This window comes from Macaca mulatta, chromosome 11 (assembly GCF_049350105.2).
Source record: "Macaca mulatta isolate MMU2019108-1 chromosome 11, T2T-MMU8v2.0, whole genome shotgun sequence".
Taxonomy (NCBI): domain Eukaryota; kingdom Metazoa; phylum Chordata; class Mammalia; order Primates; family Cercopithecidae; genus Macaca; species Macaca mulatta.
In genome coordinates this window covers 54,760,056-54,779,072 of record NC_133416.1, presented here as the reverse complement: position 1 = coordinate 54,779,072, position 19,017 = coordinate 54,760,056, and the positions used below count along the sequence as shown (strand labels likewise).

Sequence of the window (19,017 nt, the reverse complement as noted above, 5' to 3'; positions counted from 1 at the left end):
ACTTAGCATAATGTCCATGTTGGAGCATGTATCAGAATTTCATTCCTTTTTAAGGCTGAGTAATACTTTGTTGTATGTAATTCTCTTAATCTATTAATATTTTACATTTAGTGAGTTACTCTGTCATTTGTTTACTTGGTGAACTTTGCTAAGTTAGATGACCTCTAGGGGCTTCAGTTTTATCACCTTTAAAGTGGGATTGTAGTGAGGGTTATGTGAAAATTCATATAAAACAACTACGACAGTGTTCAGTAAAGGTTCTTACTATAGCTCACTTGTTTCCTAGTAATCCGAATAAAACTTCTTGAGCTAAAAATGTGATTACCAACTGAATGTATCATGAATGTACGTGCAAATATGAAAACTCCACATTTTAACTATGTTGTAATATTTTTAAAAAACTCACTTTAGATTTTGAAACTGTTTTACTTCTGGAACCTGGAAATAAGCAAGCAGTAACTGAACTCTCCAAAATTAAAAAGGTAATGTATTCTTTTCACTCAAACATGGTCATATTTTCTGAAACATAAATATATTTATTTGTTGTATAATAAATATTTTGATAGTTATGATTATAAATTTATTTTCAAGGAATTAATTGAGAAAGGACACTGGGATGATGTCTTTCTTGATTCCACACAAAGACAAAATGTGGTAAAACCCATTGATAATCCGCCACATCCTGGATCAACTGTAAGTAAAGCACTTTCATTTTTTCCTTGCCATTTAAATATGTTGTATTAAGAGAATTAGAAACCAACTATTGTATTAATAAACTTTTTTTTATTGTTATTATACTTTAAGTTCTAGGGTACATGTGCACAATGTGCAGGTTTGATACATAGGTATACATGTGCCATGTTGGTTTGCTGCATCCATCAACTCATCATTTACATTAGGTATTTCTCCTAATGCTATCCCTCCCCCAAAACCCACCCCCACAGCAGGCCCTGGTGTGTGATATTCCCCGCTCTGTGTCCAAGTGATCTCATTGTTCAGTTCCCACCTATGAGTGAGAACATGTGGTGTTTGGTTTTCTGTCCTTGTGATAGTTTGTCCGGCAAAGGACATGAACTCATCCTTTTTTATGGCTGCATAGTATTCCGTATTCCGTGGTGTATATGTGCCACATTTTCTTAATCCAGTCTATCATTGCTGGACATTTGGGTTGGTTCCAAGTCTTTGCCATTGTGAATAGTGCCTCAGTAAACATACGTGTGCATGTGTCTTTATAGTAGCATGATTTATAATCCTTTGGGTATATACCCAGTAATGGAATGGCTGGGTCAAATGGTAATTCTAGTTCTAGATCCTTGAGGAATCACCACACTGTCTTCCACAATGGTTGAACCAATTTACACTCCCACCAACAGTATAAAAGCCATTCCTATTTCTCTACATGCTCTCCAACATCGTTGTTTCCTGACTTTTTAATGATTGCCATTCTAACTGGTGTGAGATGGTATCTCATTGTGGTTTTGATTTGCATTTCTCTGATGACCAGTGATGATGAGCATTTTTTCGTTTGTCTGTTGACTGCATAGATGTCTTCTTTTGAGAAGTGTCTGTTCATATCCTTTGCCCATTTTTCCATGGGGTTGTTTTTTTCTTGTAAATTTGTTTGAGTTCTTTGTAGATTCTGGATATGAGCCCTTTGTCAGATGAGTAGATTGCAAAAATTTTCTCCCATTCTGTAGGTTGCCTGTTCACTCTGATGGTAGTTTCTTTTGCTGTGCAGAAGCTCTTTCGTTTAATTAGATCCCATTTGTTGATTTTGGCTTTTGTTGCCATTGCTTTTGGTGTTTTAGTCATAAAGTCCTTGCCCATGCCTATGTCCTGAATGGTATTGTCTCCTTTTTCTTCTAGGGTGTTTATGGTTTTAGGTCTGACATTTAAGTCTTTAATCCATCTTGAATTAATTTTTGTATAAGGCATCAGGAAGGGATCCATTTTCAGCTTTCTACATATGGCTAGCCAGTTTTCCCGGCACCATTTATTAAATAGGGAATCCTTTCCCCCTTTTTTGTTTTTGTCAAGTTTGTCAAAGATCAGATGTTTGTAGATGTGTGGTGTTATTTCTGAGGCCTCTGTTCTGTTCCATTGGTCTATATCTCTGTTTTGGTACCAGTACCGTGGTGTTTTGGTTACTGTAACCTTTTAGTATAGTTTGAAGACAGGTAGCGTGATGCCTCCAGCTCTGTTCTTTTTGCTTAGGATTGTCTTGGCAATGCGGACTCCTTTTTGGTTCCATATGAACTTTAGTTTTTTTCCAATTCTGTGAAGAAAGTCATTGGTAGCTTGATGGGAATGGCGTTGAATCTATAAATCACTTTGGGCAGTATGGCCATTTTCACAATATTGATTCTTCCTATCCATGAGCATAGAATATTCTTCCATTTGTTTGTGTCCTCTTTTATTTCATTGAGCAGTGTTTTGTAGTTCTCCTTGAAGAGGTCCTTCACATCCCCTGTAAATTGGATTCCTAGGTATTTTATTCTCTTTGTAGCAATTGTAAATGGGAGTTCACTCATGATTTGGCTCTCTACTTGTCTGTTATTGGTGTATAGGAATGCTTGTGATTTTTGCACACTGATTTTCTATCCTGAGACTTTGCTGAAGTTGCCTATCAGCTTAAGGAGATTTTGGGCTGAGATGATGGGGTTTTCTAAATATACAATCATGTCATCTGCAAACAGGGACAATTTGACTTCCTCATTTCCTAATTGAATACCCTTTCTTTCTTTCTCCTGCCTAATTGCCCTGTCCAGAACTTCCAACACTGTGTTGAATAGGAGTGGTGAGAGAGGGCATCCTTGTCTTGTGCTGGTTTTCAAAGGCAGTGCTTCCAGTTTTTGACCATTCAGTATGATACTGGCTGTGGGTTTATCATAAATAGCTCTTATTATTTTGAGATATGTTCCATTAGTTTATTGAGTGTTTTTAGCATAAAGGGCTGTTGAATTTTGTCAAAGGCCTTTTCTACATCTTTTGAGATAATCATGTGGTTTTTGTCATTGGTTCTGTTTATGTGATGGATTACGTTTATTGATTTGCATATGTTGAACCAGCCTTGCATCCCAGGGATGCAGCCAACTTGATTGTGGTGGATAAGTTTTTGATGTGCTGCTGGATTGGGTTTACCAGTATTTTATTGAGGATTTTTGTATCGATGTTCATCAGGGATTTTAGTCTAAAATTCTCTTTTTTTGTTGTGTCTCTGCCAGGCTTTAGTATTGGGATGATGCTGGCCTCATAAAGTGAGTTAGGGAGGATTCTCTCTTTTTCTATTGATTGGAATAGTTTCAGGAGGAATGGTACCAGCTCCTCTTTGTACCTCTGGTAGAATTTGGCTGTGAATCCGTCTGGTCCTGGACTTTTTATGGTTGGTAGGCTATTAATTATCATCTCAATTCCAGAGCCTGTTACTGGTCTACTCAGACATTAAAATTCTTCCTGCTTTAGTCTTGGGAGGATATATGTGTCCAGGAATTTATCCATTTCTTCTAGATTTTCTGATTTATTTGCATAGAGGTGTTTATAGTATTCTCTGATGGTAGTTTGTATTTCTGTGGCATCGGTGGTGATATCCCCTTTATCATTTTTTATTTCGTCTATTTGATTCTTCTCTCTTTTCTTCTTTATTAGTCTTGCTAGCGGTCTGTCAATTTCGATGATCTTTTCAAAAAACCAGCTCCTGGATTCATTGATTTTTTTTGAAGGGTTTTTTGTTTCTGTCTCTTTCAGTTCTGCTCTGATGTTAGTTATTTCTTGCCTTCTGCTAGCTTTTGAATTTGTTTGCTCTTGCTTTTCTAGTTCTTCTAATTGTGATGTTAGGGTGTCGATTTTAGATATTTTCCTGCTTTCTCTTGTGGGCATTTAGTGTTATAAATTTCCCTCTACACATTGTTTTAAATGTATCCCAAAGCTGCTGGTATGTTGTGTCTTTGTTCTCATTGGTTTCAAAGAACATCTTTATTTCTGCCTTCATTTCATTATTTACCCAGTAGTCATTCGGGAGCAAGTTGTTCAGTTTTCATGTAGTTTTGTGGTTTTGAGTGAGTTTCTTAATCCTGAATTCTAATTTGATTGCACTGTGGTCTGAGAGACAGTTTGTTGTGATTTCTGTTCTTTTACGTTTGCTGAGGAGTGCTTTACTTCCAATTATGTGGTCAGTTTTGGAATAAGTGCGATGTGGTGCTGAGAATGATGTGTACTCTGTTGATTTGGGGTGGAGAGTTCTGTAGATGTCTGTTAGGTTTGCTTGTTGCAGAGCTGAGTTCAATTCCTGGGTATCCTTGTTAACTTTCTGTCTCGTTGATCTTTCCAATATTGACAGTGGGGTGTTAAATTCTCCCATTATTATTGTGTGGGAGTCTAAGTCTCTTTGTAGGTCTCTAAGGACTTGCTTTATGAATCTGGTGCTCCTGTATTGGGTGCATATATATTTAGGATAGTTAGCTCTAATTTTTGAATTGATCCCTTTACCATTATGTAATGGCCTTTTTTTGTCTCTTTTGATCTTTGTTGGTTTAAAGTCTGTTTTATCAGAGACTAGGATTGCAACCCCTGCTTTTTTTTTTTTTTTGCTTTCCCTTTGCTTGGTAGATCTTCCTCCATCCCTTTGTTTTGAGTCTATGTGCGTCTTTGCATGTGAGATGGGTCTCCTGAATGCAGCACACTGATGGGTCTTGACTCTTTATCCAGTTTGCCAGTCTATGTCTTTTAATTGGGGCATCTAGCCCGTTTACATTTAAGGTTAATATTGTTAAGTGTGAATTTGATCCTGTCATTATGATGTTTGCTGGTTATTTTGCCTGTTAATTGATACAGTTTCTTCCTAGCATCGATCGTCTTTACAGTTTGGCATGTTTTTGCAGTGGCGGGTACTGGTTGTTTCTTTCCATATTTAGTGCTTCCTTCAGAGCTCTTGTAAGGCAAGCCTGGTGGTGACAAAATCTCTCAGCATTTGCTTGTCTGTAAAGGATTTTATTTCTCCTTCACTTATGAAGCTTAGTTTGGCTGGATATGAAATTCTGGGTTGAAAATTCTTTTCTTTAAGAATGTTGAACATTGGCCCCCACTCTCTTCTGGCTTATAGGGTTTGTGCTGAGAGATCTGCTGTTAATCTTATGGGCTTCCCTTTGTGAGTAACTCTACCTTTCTCTCTGGTGCCCTTAACACTTTTTCCTTCATTTCAGCCTTGGTGAATCTGACAATTATGTGTCTTGGGGTTGTTCTTCTCGAGGAGTATCTTTGTGGCGTTCTCTGTATTTCCTGAATTTGAATGTTGGCCTGCCTTGCTAGATTGGGGAGGTTCTCCTGGATAGTATCCTGAAGTGTGTTTTCCAACTTGGTTCCATTCTTCCCATCACTTTTAGGTACACCAATCAAACGTAGATTTGGTCTTTTCACATAGTCCCATATTTCTTGGAGGCTTTGTTTGTTTCTTTTACTCTTTTTTCTCTAACCTTGTCTTCTTTATTTCGTTAATTTGATCTTCAGTCAGTGATACCCTTTCTTCCACTTTATCGAATCGGCTATTGAAACTTATGTATGCGTTATGGTGTTCTTGTGCCATGGTTTTCGGCTCCATCAGGTCATTTAAGGTCTTCTCTATGCTGTTTATTCTAGTTAGTCATTCATCTAATATTTTTTCAAGGTTTTTAGCTTCCTTGTGATGAGTTTGAACATCCTTCTTTAGCTCAGAGAAGTTTGTTATTACTGACCTTCTGAAGCCTACTTCTGTCAGCTCGTCAAAGTCATTCTCTGTCCAGCTGGCGAGGAGCTGCGATCCTTTGGAGAAGAGGTGCTCTGATTTTTAGAATTTTCAGGTTTTCTGCTCTGATTTCTCCCCATCTTTGTGGTTTAATCTACCTTTGGTCTTTGATGTTAGTGACCTCAGTTGGAAATGCAGAAATCACTTGTCTTCTTCATTGATCACGCTGGGAGCTGCAGACTGGAGCTGTTCCTATTTGGCCATCTTGGAACGTCTCCTAACTCTTAAAGGAAATGTGGAAATGTCTTCCTGGGGACTTTTTTTTTTTTTAAGAATCTTTAAGAAATACTTCCTAGGATTACTGACATATGAGGGAAATTTAGCAGTGTTTAGCGTTTTGGGGTAACTTTTTTAGTGACTATTTTAACACTGTAAATTTTAATATTTCTACCTATTTCTCTTATATTAAAGGAATTTCAAGCAGTTTTGCATTTTATAGAATTTAAATGTCTTTGTATTTTTATTACTATTCTTTTCTGAAGTTGGGATAAACACCCTTGCATCAAGTAAATTATGAAATGTACAGTAAAGTACACAAGACAAAGTATGATTTAGAGAATAATTACAAAGTGAATACCCATGAAACCACCAAGTCAGAAAACTCAAAGATATCACCCTCAGAAAACCTCTCTATGTACCCCTGACTGATCAAGATCCTCTTCCTGCCCTCTTAAACTGTTATGCATAGACGATCCTTTGCGTAACAGTTTTCTTTATTAGAAATAAGAATTTCATAAGGAAGACAGAGGAGGTATTTTTATCCTCTTTTTGTAAAGGCAGAAAAGGAGAGAAAGTTTGTTTTGTTACGTTTGTACTAGTTAGTAGTTAGTAGCAAATAGATTTCTTAGTTTAATACTTTTCCAATGCATTTAATATGACTGTATTCTTTTTTTTTTTTTTTTTGAGACGGCGTTTTACTCTTGTCCCCCAGGCTGGAGTGCAGTGGCAAGATCTCAGCTCACTGCAACCTCTGACTCCCGGGTTCAAGCAATTCTCCTGCCTCAGCCTCCCTTGCAGCTGGGATTACAGGCGCCTGCCACCATGCCTGGCTAATTTTTGTCATTTTAGTAGAGACGGGGTTTCACCATGTTGTCCAGACTGGTCTTGAACTCCTGACCTCAAGTGATCTGCCCGCCTTGGCCTCCCAAAGTGCTAGGATTGTAGGCATGAGCCACCGTCCCTGGCCTATTACAGCTGTATTTTTGGTAATACTGGTTGTGTGTGTTGTGTATGCCAGGGATAAATCTAGTTATTTTCACACATTATGGTCATTTTCACATATTTATTTACTGTTCTTTTCAGTAAAAGTGATTAAATATTAAATATAGTTTAAACTTTTACATCTTTGTAAGACTTCCTTACAAAAATTAATTCACAAGTTTACAGAAGGCCTTTGTTAGATGTCACTGTCCATAATTATAAAAACATTGCCACGTGATATGTGTAATGTCCTGCGACTAACATACAATAAGTAGCTTTTACAAATTTGTTGGGTTCACCTTCTTGTTAAAAATGAATTTATGTTAATAGTTGTGAAAATACAATGTGAATTTAAATCTCTTATGGCAATGTGACAAAACAAAACACCTCTAGGAAGTGAGAAATCTTGGGGTAAACCGTTGTGTAAATGATCCAAAATCAACAAAGTTAGTATCCCAGTGGGGAGGGAAAAAATTGCTGTTTATTTTTATAATGGATCTTCATGATAAAAAAAATGTGGGCATTATTTTTAAAAAGTAGAGGATAGCAGTTTAGTATAATGCCTTTGAGACTGGATTTGAGCCCCACTTGATAAAACTTCGCAATCTTGAGCAAGTTAATCCCTGTGTTATCCTTACTTTTTCTCCTTAAATTGAGAATAACTCCCAGATTATATCAAAGGAAATAATGTGCGTAAATGTTGAGGCAATTTCAGGTGAAACAAATTTTAATTTCCTTTTTAGTCACATATTTGTGACACCACCTGGTCACTGGGGAAAGTGGTCAGGAAAGAAAGGAAGACTACAGAAAGTAGAGAGAGAGTGAGTCTCAGTATTATTGAAATGAAGGCTAGGCCAGGGTAGTCTGTGCTTGAAGGGCTGGCAGCTTGGAAGTATTTTTAGCAAACCTCTAGACAGAGTGTAGGAGAGCAGAGACGTAGGTGAACTTGGGCCTGGGGTTTCCCCTGAGAATGGTATCAAGTGAAAGTTTTCCTGATCCTTTAGTCTCTGCTAAAATATCTTATTTTGCTTTATTTCCTTTTTTTTTTTTTTTTTTTTTCATTTTTCTGTTTCCTGATGTCAAAACTTCACCTGTTTGGTCCCTTTTTCTCTTTATTCCTTTGTTCTTTTCTCTCTCTTTCTTTTTTTTTTAAATGATCACAATATACAACTAAATAAAATGTTAACACTTCTGAGTCATGATTTAAAAAAGGAATGAATTGAACCTTTCATATTTTCTTAAATTCTTTCTTTCTATAGTGGTTTCTTTCATGGTTTACTCCTGTTACTAGCATACTGTTCTTCCCCACAGTCCTTCCAGCTGTCATCAGTGACCCTCAGCAGCTCTCAGTACCCCAGGTCTACACTTAGCAGAGACCAGTGATTAGGAAATTCATAAATTCAAATCATTATTTACATATCTGTTGTCAAGGAAAAGGTTTAATAGACATATCCATTCTTGATCAGTATCTTGATGAAAACTGTTGCTGATATAGTTCTTAGCAAAGCATAGGCCATAACTTAATATTATTCTTTAAAATAGAACTGCTTGAAGGATTCTGTTACAAATTTTCTTACAGCTTTTTCATTTTTGTACCTTCATTTAGTAACATTCATTTATTACCATTGGGTCATATCTCAGCTGCGTTAATGGAATTTCTGGTTTTAACATTGAGTTTGATATCTACTGCAGAAGCAGAAGTTCTTATATTTATAACTTTGCAATTTATAATTCAACTGTGTTGTTGGAATGTATACTTAGAGTATATTGAGGAAAGTTTCTTTCTCTTTTCTAAAGATAGAACAAAACAAATTTCAAATGTATATAAAAGTATATAGCGCCAACTGTTAATCAATATTTGCAAATTTTAGAAGAAGCTTTTCTTAACTTGTTTCATTTTTCAATACCCTTGGTGGAACAATAGCTCCTCAGTGTATTTCTGTGTGTCTGGTATGATGATATAGTGAAGAATATTGTTATATTTTATTAGATATAAATATATTATTAAATATCAACATAAGTTGAAAATGACACGTGTGGTGATCGAGATAAACAGTGAAAGCCATTTACTTTATTAAATTGGAAAAAAGGGTTTACTTTTACCAACTTTGTGAATATTACTTGACAGATTTTTAATCCTGGGCTAGTTTTATCTAGCTACTATATATATAATCCTATTAATCTAGTAAACACATTTGTTTAGGTTTTAATGATAGTCTATCCCATACATAATGCTGGTTATTGTCTGCCCTTATTCCACTTGCCTTCAGTTAGTCCACAATACTACTGTTGGTTTGGTAATTTCTTTGCTGTATTGCCCCTAGAATAGAGTCCAAACTCCTTCCATGGCATCCAAGTCCCTTCATAAGCTGTCTTCAAGCAGCCTTTCAGGCTTTGTCTCCACCGTGCCTTGCCTTGCACCAGCCCCACTGGACCTCTCACCTTCCCACTGACTGTGCTGCACCCTTCAACTTTGCCATTCCTGTGTACTTTTTCTGTGAAGGCTTCCCTTATGCCAGTGTTTATCTTCCCTCCTGTGTTCTCTTAGCATTTTGTGCTTTCATCTCTTAAACATACCTATGGCCTTATATATTTACATATACATGTCTCTCTCCCTCGTTTAGACCTACCTGGGATAAGTGCTTTGTATAGCTTTTTATTTTTATTATTTATTTATTTATTTAATTAATTTATTTTATTTTTATTTTTTATTTATTTATTTTTTTTGAGACAGAGTCTGGCTCTGTCGCCCGGGCTGGAGTACAGTGGCCGGATCTCAGCTCACTGCAAGCTCCGCCTCCCAGGTTTACGCCATTCTCCTGCCTCAGCCTCCCGAGCTTTTTATTTTTGTATTATCAGACTCCTACATCTGTCTAGCCACCAAACTGAATTTACTAATCACTGGGATATTAGCTGTAAGAACATTGTAGCCTTTTAACTTGTGACCCTAAAATAGGAAACCTTTCATATTTTGATTTAAGGAATTGATTTTAATTGTTTTAGAAACCACTCAAGAAGGTTATTATTGAAGAAACTGGTAATTTGATACAGACTATTGATGTGCCAGATAGCACTACTGTTGCTGCTCCAGAGAATAATCCTATTAATCTAGCAAATGTAATAGCAGCCACCGGCACCACAAGTAAGAAGAATTCAAGCGAAGATGACCTTTTTCCCACAAGTGATACTCCAAGAGCAAAAGTATTGAAAATAGAAGAAATCAGTGATACTTCATCCCTGCAGTGAGTAGAAATACTGTTATTTGATGATCATCTAGAATGGGATAATTCCACTGGAGAATTGGTATTACTGAGACTTCTGATTTGTACTCATCATGCTGATTTTTTGAACTGCCTAACTTAAGGTTCTGGCTTTTTCTTTTTTATTTGTACTTATTGTAAGGGTGATTTTGCTTAAGGAATGATTACTATCTTTTTTTTTTTTTTTTAACCACAGTATGAAATTTAGAGATGGTAAGAAGGTATCTTGAAAATTGATTTTGTTTAAAATTTTTCATTTCTAGGATTTCAGTTTATTTAGTTCAGCAAAATTTTAATTTTTTTAAAGGAAGCTTCACAAAAATGTAAAACTTATGTATTGCCATTATTTCATCCATCAGTATTTAAGACTGTTGTGGACTTTAACTTTTATTTGGCATTTAAAAAATAGTTTACGTGTTTTTTCTTAATAATGAGAATATAGAAGATACAGACTAATTAGGTTCATTTTGAGGTATTGGAAACCTTACTCATAGTTTTACATTGCTGCTCAACAAACCTGCTAAAGGTTGTTTTTTTCTTGTAAACTTTGAACTTCAATAGTACTTTTATTAAAGTGATAGTATAGATCATGGGACAATACTAAATAGGCAGTTTTTTTTTTTTTGGAAGATGCGTTTCTTCCTTTTTGGAGTATCTTGAAAATGATCATTTAGATCTTTGAAAGGCTAAATCATTAGTGTATGTGACACGGTAACTGAAATATATAGAAATGGTGTACTCAAAAGGTGGATGGGCTAGCTGCCCAGCAGAGTAGAATAGTCATTACATAGCCAGCATGTGAAAATTTGCAAGAGCTTAATCTATTTTGCCAAAAAATGTTTATATATTATTAGCTGAAATAATTTTGCATGCTTGTATAATACAAATAGATTATATAATATCAAAAATTAAAAAATGTTTATTGATGTCTCCTTGATTGAGCTGATTATTTATGGTTCTTTTCTGTTTGATGCCTCTGAAATATTTCAGACCTCAAGCCAATTTGAAACAGGATGTATGTCAGTCTTACAGCGAGAAATTGACTAGAGAGATAGGACAAAAACCTGCTCAGTTTGCCACAACTGTTCTTCCTCCAATTCCTGCAAACTCGTTCCAGCTCGAATCTGATTTCAGACAATTGAAAAGTTCTCCAGATATGTTGTTTCAGTATTTAAAGGTAAGAGAGAGGAAGCTAGTACTTCTGTTGTAAGTAAAAGGTCAGAGAACTTCTTTTGTCACTTTATAATAATGGTGCCATATTTGCTTTTTGTAAGATATTATTGTAGAAATTATTGTAGAATACATCACCCTGGTCAGACCATTTAAAAATATTTACAACCAGGGAACCTGGGTGTTCTCCTTTGGCAATAGATTCTGTGTCAAATTCTATTGTCTCAAATAACTTAATCTAATTTCATATATATTAGCTTAAGCTTAATTCTTCATAAAAATCCTAAAATGCATTGAGTGTCTTCTGTGAGCCGAGCAGTACTTGCAATATGTAGGCAATCATTCTTATAATATTTGCTCTAAGAAAAAGAATCAAATCCTATGAAATTTAGCAAATAATGGATTAGCATGGTCTTTTTCAAGTGTCATGAGAGTAACGTTCCCTTATAATTATGCAATATAAAATTACTTCCAAATACATTTTCTCATGTAATTCTACTTTTTAAAATCTCTAGTGTTCTTTGAGAGCCTCTAAAGTTTTCTGTCTCTCTTAGGATGGTGTGTATCTCTTCCACTCATAAGACTTTTCTGTGACTGGAACAGAGTGATTATCATGCAGTTCCTGTAACTTTCATTCTTCTATCATAATTGCATTTTAATGTGACTCCATTATTATTCATAAGTGCTAATGCATAGTAGTTACTCTTTTCTTTTCGTTTGGGATGGAGTTTTGCTCTTGTTGCCCAGGCTGGAGTGCAATGGCGCAATCTCAGCTTACCACAACCTCCGCCTCCCAGGTTCAAGCGATTCTCCTGCCTCAGCCTCCCAAGTAGCTGGGATTACAGGGATGCGCCACCATGCCCGGCTAATGTTTTGTATTTTTAGTAGAGATGGGGTTTCGTCATGATGGTCAGGCTGGTCTTGAACTCCCAACGTCAGGTGATCCTCCCGCCTTGGCCTCCCAAAGTAGTTATTCTTTACTATTTTTACCCAAGCAATTGTTGTGTAATTTGTGATCTGTAAGTGTTGCCATCAATTAATTGTCTAACTTTTTATTTTTATTTTTCAAGCAAATTGAACCATCTTTGTATCCTAAGTTGTTTCAGAAAAATCTGGATCCAGATGTATTCAACCAGATCATTAAAATTCTGCATGACTTTTACATTGAGTAAGTCAAGTTTTTTTTAGTTATACAGTAAGTCCTCACTTAATGTCATTGATAGGTTTTTGGAAACTGCAACTTTAATTAAAATGATTAAGACATAGGAACATAAGTCTTGTTTATATCAGTTGGCCTATGGTAAAGTTGGTTTGTTTATACAGTATGCCATTTCACATAAAGTCGCAGTTTTCACGAACCTACTGATGATGTTAAGTGAGGATTTACTGTACTCTCATAATGCTATGCTATTTCCAATGATTTGGGGAGTTCATTCTTTTTGAATGTGTATAGCAAATTAGCAGCATATAGCAAAGTTAGCTTTTTTGTAAGTTTCATTGTTACAGAAGTTGCAAGGAAATGACAAGTACAGACAATAAAAAGGGAAAAGTTTAAAAGGGAGGAAAAAGGACTCTTAATTTTTTTGTAGAGAAAAGTAGGGTGTGGAAGTGACCAGTGTTTTAACAGAATGATAGTTTCCGTGCTAAGCTCTTATTTAAGAATATTGTAATTTCTTCAGTTGACTTGATAAATCTCTTCATTTGGACATTTAAAACATAGGTAGTATCCAGGGGAAAAATGATGTCATTTATGTATAATTAGATGCCTTGTGTTAGTAAACAGAATTATTAACAAATGAGCTACTTTTAACTGATCATTTGTTTTTATATTTGGATTATTTCAGGAAAGAAAAACCATCACTCATCTTTGAAATCTTACAAAGACTTTCTGAACTAAAAAGGTTTGATATGGCAGTGATGTTTATGTCAGAAACAGAGAAGAAGAGTAAGTTCTATGAATGTTTTCCCATGTTTGTTTATTTTTGTACTTTATTCATTCAACAAATAATAGCTGACATTTATTGACTATTTACTGTGTATAGGGTTACATTTAATTATATTTAAATTATATTAAATTATATTTAAGTTAATTAAATTGGATAACAACAGTTAAAATTGTATTGTTAGTCCTGACAATATTATGAAGTGTAGGTACTATTTTCACTCTCCTTTTACGGAGGAGGAAACTGAGATCTAGAGAGGCTAAGAAACTTGCTAAGGTCGCATAGCTAGGAAGCCAGACCCAGGATTCGAACCCAGGCAGTCCAACTCCATAGTCTGAGTTCTTCTACTTGAAAACTCAATAAATGGTATAATGGTTGAGTTCCTACTGTTACTGAGTATGTAAAGGATCAAAGCTGCAGGACCATGTAACCAGGTGAGGTATAGTAAAGGCTTGATCTATTCTGAGAGAGGTAATTTCCCTGAGTTTGCTTTTAGCTGAATTCTCAAAGAAGTGCAAGAGTCAGAGGAAAGGCTGGGCAAGAGAGTTTTAAACTGAAATAATGATATGTGCGGCGGTTCTGAGGCAGGAAAGAGCAAATTGAGTCCAGAGAATTTAAAGTGGTATGGCTGGATTGTAGAATAGGGAGTAATAAGTGGCAGGTGATGAACCTGAATAATTTTATTTCTCTTTTATTTCCACATCACAATCTTTGGCATAAAGAGTCCGTTTTGAGAAATCCTAATTAAAGTAAAATTGCACTATGCAGAAACTTCAGTTACTCAGAGTTTTGGACTATACTCGTTTCAGGAGAAAAGAGAAAAATCATTCACATACAAGTGTGTCTGTTTTTTTATTTTTAAAAATTAGCAAAACTCAGTGTATCATTTTCAAATACCTCCTGTGCTAAACATACGTGGGCTTCTTTTATTTCTTCTTTATCTTTTTAGCAGTGATGTTGAATGATTTTTAAATCTATAAGAAAGATACTTTTGAAATTATACTTAGGGAAGTGGACATGTAATTTAGATATATATTTTTTTAGGCCAGGCATGGTGGCTTATGCCTGTAATCCCAGCACTTTGGGAGGTTAAGGTGGGAGGATCGCTTGAGACCAGCCTGGCCAACATGGCAAAACCCTGTCTTTACAAAAAATACAGAAATTAGTTGGTTGCGGTGGCATGCATCTGTAGTCCCAGCTACTCGGGGGGCTGAGGTGTGAGAATTGTTTCAGCGCAGAAGGTTGAGGCTGCAGTGAGCCATGATTGTGCCACTGCATTCCAGCCTAGGCAACAGAGTGAGACTCTGCCTCAAATAAATAGTTAAATAAAAATTATATATATGTGTGTGTGTATATATATATGTGTATATATATGTGTGTGTGTGTGTGTGTGTGTGTATATATATATAAAAAATAGTGAGGGTTTAAACCAAAAGTTTTGGTTTTAGCTTTAGTTAACCAGAAATGTTCCTTGAAATCCCTGAAAAATGTTACTGTTTCTTATTACTGTTTTGACCTCATCTTTTACCACTCTTTTTTCAACCACTCTGCCCTGTTATAGTGGTTTTATATAGCTTTTAATATACCAAACTGCCGACTGGGCACGGTGGTTCACACCTGTAATCCCAGCACTTTGGGAGGCCGAGGCAGGCAGATCACCTGAAGTCAGGAACTCAAGACCAGCGTAGCCAACATGGTGCAACCCCATCTCTACTAAAAATACAAAAAAAAAAAAAGAAAATTAGCTGGGTGTGGTGGTGGACACCCGTAATCCCAGCTACTTGGGAGGCTGAGGCAGGAGAATTGCTTGAACCTGGGAGGCATAGGTTGCAGTGAGCTGAGATCGCACCATTGCACTCTAGCCTGGGCAACAAGAGTGAAACTCCGTCTCAAAAGAAAAAAAAAAAATTACCAAACTGCCAAACTTATTTTGGCCTCGAGGACTTTGTATTTGGCTCTTCTCTCAACCTAGGATATCTTCCTACATATCTTCACTTGTGTGCTTCTTCATTTGGTTTTCATCTATCACCGCTTCAAAGACATCTTTCTTTATCAACCCCCAATCAACCTCTCTCTTCTTACCCTGCTTTATTTCTCTTCATAATACATTACTAACTGACAGTGGTTTATGTGTATGTTTATTATATCTCCCTCTCTAATAGAATGAAAGCTCCATGACAGCAGGAACTTTGTCTACCTCATTCTCTGGGCCTCAGTGCTAGTACATAATAACCCATCAGTGTTAGTGTGTTGAATGAATGAATTTATTGTAACTCTAATGTGATAAGTTCAAGGTGTCCGAGAATGCAAGTAGGCTCTTCAGACTGGCTGACAAATAGTACTGTCTTGATGAGGTTTCCACTGTCTGCTAAGTTAAACATGGAAAGCACTTAGAATGGTTCTGGCATGCAACTGAGTATTCAGTAAATACTTAGCTGTTGTTATCTTTTATTATTGCCATTATCATTAATAACTGTTAGCTAGTTCTCCAGTTTTAACGTTGAGAAGCATGAACTATAACAGTGTTTTCCTAATGTTGAGTGTCGACTGAATAGTGGTAGTAAATACAATTTTTTTGCAATTCATAATCTTATTCTTAACATTTAGTAGTTTTAATTTGTAATATAAAAATATTTAAATGTCCTATCAAGTGTGATTTCATCAATGTCATTGCTATTTTTCATTTGCAGTAGTGATGTAAAGTTTTCTTTTAAAATAAAATGATTTAGGTTTGAAAAACAGTTTAATTGAAATAAAAATATTAAGTAAATAAAAGTTCACTTGTTACACAAGGTGAACATTTTAAAGGTAGTACAGAATGAATTAAGTTTAATCTGCAAGATTAATATTGAGAATGCAGGGGAAATTTTATACTACTAAAGCAAAATATTCTGGAAAGAACCATTGTTGGATTGCTATATAATTTTGTATTCTCAGATTGGCTTTTTAAACATCTGAATTAGAATTTATAAACCTATTTATTGCTTTAAAATGTAAAATGTTTTTGACAAATCAGATTGTTCCTTTTAATTTACATTTTGCTTGGTTTTTAAAAAAATGAGATTAAAATGGAGATTTTTTTTTTCTTTTTCAGTTGCACATGCATTATTTAATCACATAGACAAGTCAGGATTGAAGGATAATTCTGTCGAAGAACTCAAGAAAAGATATGGTGGTTGATTTCCATTTTTGCTGAAATAATTGTTTCCGACTTTAATATGTAAATTTTTTCTACTGACAGTGTTTTGCTTTTTAAGAAAATGAAATTATATAGCAGGAAAGGACTATCTTTGAACCTAATTAACTATAAAGTGAATTGTGATTTAACTGGTGAGAATTGTATTCAAGTGAACTCTGTGTTTTTTTGAAAATAAAAATATAAACAATGAGGTATGTTTGTAAGGATCAGCATTTTATTGTATGAGTCATTTTAAATGTTAAATTTAGACACATTCTTCAGTGACCCATAAATGTAACATTATTTTTATATTTTCATGAGTTTTTGTAAATACATGCCAAAGCTGCTTCATTAGCATATGAATAATTATCTTTGTATAGAGGAAGTTAAATAGTGAGATCCTTTCTTTATAAAACTTTTTAATGTTATTGTGCCAATTCAGTAACATAAAGTTATTTAGTTGCAGGGTATGCATTTTTAGTATTTATGTTGAAAGAAAGAAGACTTTTAACTAGATTTTCAAACTAGGTTAATTGAAGTATCACAGTATTCTTACATTTTAATGCCATAGGGTTTTTTCCCCTTATGATATCCATGTTACATACCAGCTAAGGACAGATAATCTAATGAAGGTGTAAAAATGTAAAAATTAGTAATGTTTAAAGTACTAATTAGTATATAGCCCATATGTATGTGTTGGATGTGAGTGTAGCATTTGTAAGCTTTTGAAAGTAGGGCTAGAACTCTATTCATCGCTGTACTCTGCATGGTACCTAGTACAAACCTTTGCACATAGTTAGGTGCTCAACTGATACTTATAAAATTTAATTGAATTTGACACAAGAATCATATTAAGTAAATGTTTAAAGTAGCAGCCTAGCAAATTTTTGGCATGGTGTAAACACTGGTAAAACCAGTGTAATTTTAGAGACTACCAAGTTGTTAAAAAATATTAGGACACCATCCTATAATTGTTATCAGCATCAATAAGACAGTTCAGTTTACAATTTTATACAATATTGTTAATTTTTATTGCCACTATACATATTACTATTCTTATGAATTGTTTGAGAAGTAATCATAATTTATTTACAAAGATAATTTCTCCAGGTTGTGGTATAAATTATTGAGATATGTTTGTAATTTGGATAATTTGAATGCTTTACAATACACTTAAGATAGCGTTTATTTTTTGTTCGTTGTCAAATGTATTATGATATATAAACAGGCAATGGATTTTAGCTTTTTATCTGCTATGATCTGAATGTTTATATCCCCCACAAATTCATATGTTGAAATCCTAACCCTGAAGGCGATGGTCTTCAGAGGTGGGGCCTTTGGGAAGTGATTAGGTCAGGAGGGCCGGCCCTTGTAGAAGAGGCCCCCGAGAGCTTGTTCACCAATTCCACCATGTAAGGACACATAAGAAGGCACCATCTACAAATAAGAAGGTAGGCTTTCACCAGACACCAGAGACCAGAATCTGCTGGCATCTTCATCTTGGATTCCCCAGCCTCCAGAACTGTAAGAAATAAATTTCTGTTTATATTAATATAAGCTACCCAGTTTGACATTTTATTATAGCAACCTGAATGGACTAAGGTATGATCCTTTGAAGAAACTTACAAGGTAGTCAGGGCAGGTAATGTTATTGTCATTCTTAATGTAAGAAAAGGAGGCTCAGAGGGTTAGTGTTCTCTGCATGATTATAGAGCTAAAAATTGGCCAAAACAGTTCAGAACGTGCTGTCTTGTCTTCTCTTAATGTAGAGCTATTTGAGCTACTCCCGGCTGCAGTTTTTTTTTTTTTGGGAGATAGGGTCTCGCTCAGTCACCCAGGCTGGAGGGCAGTGGCCTGATCTCAGCTCACTGCAAGCTCCGCCTCCCGGGTTCACACCATTCTCCTGCCTTAGCCTCCGCGCCCGCCGCTACGCCCAGCTAATTTTTTTGTATTTTTAGTAGAGATGGGGTTTCACCGTGTTAGCCAGGATGATCTTGATCTCCTGACCTCGTGTTGTGCCCGCCTTGGCCTCCCAGAGTTCTGAGATTACAGGCATAAGCCACCGCGCCCGGCCTCCCAGCTGCAGTTTTTATGTTGTGTTACCTGTGTAGAGACTGTTAACTGAAGAAATACAGATCACAAGATTTACTGTAGAATTTGAATTTTAAAAAATTTCTAATGTTAGCCTGATTTCTCCCCAGAGACATTTTCATGTAGTGATTTAAGACCAGAGGCTCTGAATTCAGACTTCTTGAGTTTGAATTCTGGCTCCATCTGGCTTTAGGGCCTTCAACAAGTTACTTTTCTATTTGTTTTTGAAATCTGTAGAATGGGTATAAGTGAGGATTGAACAAATGCACACATTTTGTGTTTGGAGCAGGGCTGGGTATATAGTAAGCTACCACTGTTACTATTATTATTACAATTACCATCATTTCCTAAAAGTGATCAGAATAAAGAACAGTTTTTAGGGGCTATCATATTATTGCC

General features: G+C 35.6%; 1 protein-coding gene across 2 annotated transcripts in view; it reads left to right on the top strand.

The window, feature by feature from the left end:
- The window catches only part of RPAP3 (RNA polymerase II associated protein 3), a 44,008-nt gene extending 25,917 nt beyond the window's left edge, over positions 1-18,091 (top strand). The window contains 7 exon segments of one of the 2 annotated variants that reach the window (NM_001257451.1): positions 412-482; positions 592-693; positions 9,980-10,218; positions 11,227-11,413; positions 12,477-12,574; positions 13,251-13,351; positions 16,444-18,091. In NM_001257451.1, the coding sequence (NP_001244380.1) occupies positions 412-482; positions 592-693; positions 9,980-10,218; positions 11,227-11,413; positions 12,477-12,574; positions 13,251-13,351; positions 16,444-16,529 (884 nt within the window). In that variant the 3' untranslated portion in view covers positions 16,530-18,091. 2 annotated transcript variants of the gene reach the window in all.
- The last annotated feature ends 926 nt before the right edge of the window (positions 18,092-19,017 follow it).